At 32.8% G+C, this 2880-nt stretch overlaps 1 protein-coding gene across 1 annotated transcript; it reads right to left on the reverse strand.

Moving 5' to 3' along the window:
* Nucleotides 1–287: 287 nt before the first annotated feature.
* Nucleotides 288–1136, reverse strand: LOC149542253 (uncharacterized). Its single transcript, XM_089795706.1, has one exon. The coding sequence runs from the start codon at nt 1134–1136 to the stop codon at nt 288–290; it is 849 nt and encodes a 282-aa protein (XP_089651832.1).
* Between the last annotated feature and the right edge of the window lie 1744 nt (nt 1137–2880).

Below are 2880 nucleotides of genomic sequence, written 5' to 3' on the forward strand. Positions count from 1 at the left end.
ACTTCCTCTTCTCCAGTCTTGAGGGTCCTTTCCTTGACTTGATCATCCCTTAATGGCTGGGGTTTGTTTAAAGGTAGAGAGGAACTGGGATTGAGTAACGCTCCTTCTTCACTAGTCTTTCCCTTAGGTGCTTGGTCTATCCTCTTTGGGGCTTTTTCTGCAACCTAGGTCTCTAAAGATAGGTCCTTCTGGCCTTGAGCTGTGGTATTTTTTTTCCAAACTTTCTTCATCCTCTATTGAGAAGAAGAAGGGGGATTCTACTTACTAGTCATCTTAGATTTCGGGCACTAAAATGCCTTATGACCAATTTTTAGACAGTGAAAACAGCCAAAAGGAACACTTTCAAAGTCTAGGTACTGGATATGGGTACCAAGTTTGGACTGAAAACAAACCACTTTGAGCATATCCTCCCCTTCCCTTACTCCAACGCATATCCTCGCATAAGTCAACCTACTCTTTGAAGCAGTGATTGGGTCAATGGAGAGAAGCTCTCCAAAAGAGCTCGCCACTCCCTTGAAGACATCCTCATTCCAGAACTCCAATGGTAGCTCCGAGAGTCTGACCCAAATTGGAGCTTGCTGGAGGAATGCTTCATTTAAGTCCAATTGGGATGACCATCTCTGAAGCATGAGGGTGGCCCTTCCAAAGCTCCAGGGACTTTCACACAAAATCTCAGCCATATCCTCTTGACAGGAGAACTCAAAAGAAAGTAAACCCTTAGCCATTGAAGTGACAGAGACTTGACCTTTCAATCTCCATTTTTTTAGAGTATAGGCTCGGACCACATCAATATTTGGTCTAGGGCCAATAAACTTTCTGACGAGCATTGAGGCCATAGAGGCAATGCTATGATCAACGATCTCGTCTAGAATAGCGATCATGCAAGATCCCTTTTCTAGACCTAACACAACCTTAATCGGAGGGAAAGAGGATTTACCTGATGGCTTGAATCCAAAGAGTGAGGTCCAGCTCTTTGGGAGAATCCCTAGAATGTCCTCACATGGGTCCCCATTGCCTGACTCCTCCCCGATGCCTGCCTGGATCCCCTCCTGCATGCCTAGTGATCGAGGTCCGCTTCGCTGTGAATTCTCGACTATCTCCAGATTTGAAATTTGAACTTGCACTCCCACTCTCATCGCATTAGAAGAATGTTATCAAAAATTTAGACCCTCTTAATGTTATCCATTTGTAAAAACATTTATTATTTTAGAAACTAAATTTAGAGTACTAGAATTCAATTTTTTTGCATAACACCAAGTTTTCAATGCATGATACAAATTTCTCTTTGAAATTTGGATTTACCTGATTTCATAAAGAACAAAAAATGGCCACTTATACTACATTTTTTTCACACCATCTTGGTGCACTTACCCAAATTCAATTTAAATTCAAAAAAAAGAAATAAAAGAATCAAATGTATACCTTTTTATTAAACCGATATTCCTAGAAATTGAAGTAAATGTTGAAAATTATTGAATAAAGTGAAACATGATTAGGTTATCTAGAATTTTGGAAGCTACAAGCTATTAGCAAGTGATTTTTAATGTTGACAAAGAGTTTTGTCATGGCCAAAAAAAAAATCTATTTCTTTATAAATAATACAGGTTACGAAGAAGTAAAAATTAATTTTTTATTTTTCATAATGCATATAGGGCCTGAAGAATGAAAAACATTTCTTAACTAAAGAAATTAGGCTAAAGAAATCTATTATAGACATAGAAATAAGGGGAAGATGTGATAAAAATATTGATTCCTATACAATTTTTCTTTCATTCTAAAAGGATAATTAAAGCTATTGATGTTTTGACTTGCTCTTTACAAAAATCATGTTAGGAACATGTTGGTCTTTATTTAGATGAAGGAAATATTCAAATGATTAATTCCACCCTTAAATTTAGCTAATGCAAGTTTGTAAAAGTTAATGAGATAGACAAATGACATGTTTCACACTTTCACTAACCCCTTTCTAATTATCCATTTTAATAATATTTACAATAAGACATAGAAATAAAACCCAAATCATTTTACATGCTTTGGAGACATCTTGTTAAAGCTTCAATTGAAGATTTGAGAGGTCAAAAATTAAAAATTCAAAGCATAAGAAAGAAACAAAATCAAGCTAATAGGAGTGAGTATGAGGTAAAACTTTCATTTTTATTGTTCTTAATTTTTCATATTTCATTGTGTTTATTCTGAATAAATAGGATTTTCACCTCATTGGAGGATTAGTAAATATATTCTATAGGTAAAACATATCGGTTGTATACATAAACTAAATAATTTTATAATATATTAAATTATAATAGAAATTTTGCATGAGATTCTCTTAAGATTAGTTTTAACATTTTTATATCCCATAAAGAATTTATCTTATGGTTATTATTTATCTAGATATGAATCAACTAGTATTGAAAATAAATGATGAACTTACTTTATGGAATAACTTATCATAATAATGTGGCAAAATATTGTTGAATGGTACTATCTAAAATATATATGACATAATTTATACAATTTATAAATTAGAATATGATTTTAACTTCTTCTAGAAGGTAATTAATGTATAATCTAGATAGTATGCCAGGTTTACCTTATCTTGTAGTCTAAAAAAGATATGATCTTATGTCTTCTTTAGATTGACAAAACTTAGTTTATCTTTTCTAATATAAAAGTGATGTATTCTCTAATTTCTAAAGAGAGGTATTTTATTTCTTGTTTATATGGAGATTTATGAGTACACTAGCTTGTTTCAAGAAAGCAAAAAATAAAGCTACATTAAAAGTCATTTTATTAACAAAGCCAAAAGTATGGTAAATCAAGATCTTACAAATGATTCTAAACATATAGCTATAGTTTTTGTTGTTGATCTTAAAGACTATA

The sequence above is a fragment of the Cupressus sempervirens genome, chromosome 8, assembly GCF_028749045.1.
Source record: "Cupressus sempervirens isolate cs-2001-9-10 chromosome 8, ASM2874904v1, whole genome shotgun sequence".
NCBI classification, from domain to species: domain Eukaryota; kingdom Viridiplantae; phylum Streptophyta; class Pinopsida; order Cupressales; family Cupressaceae; genus Cupressus; species Cupressus sempervirens.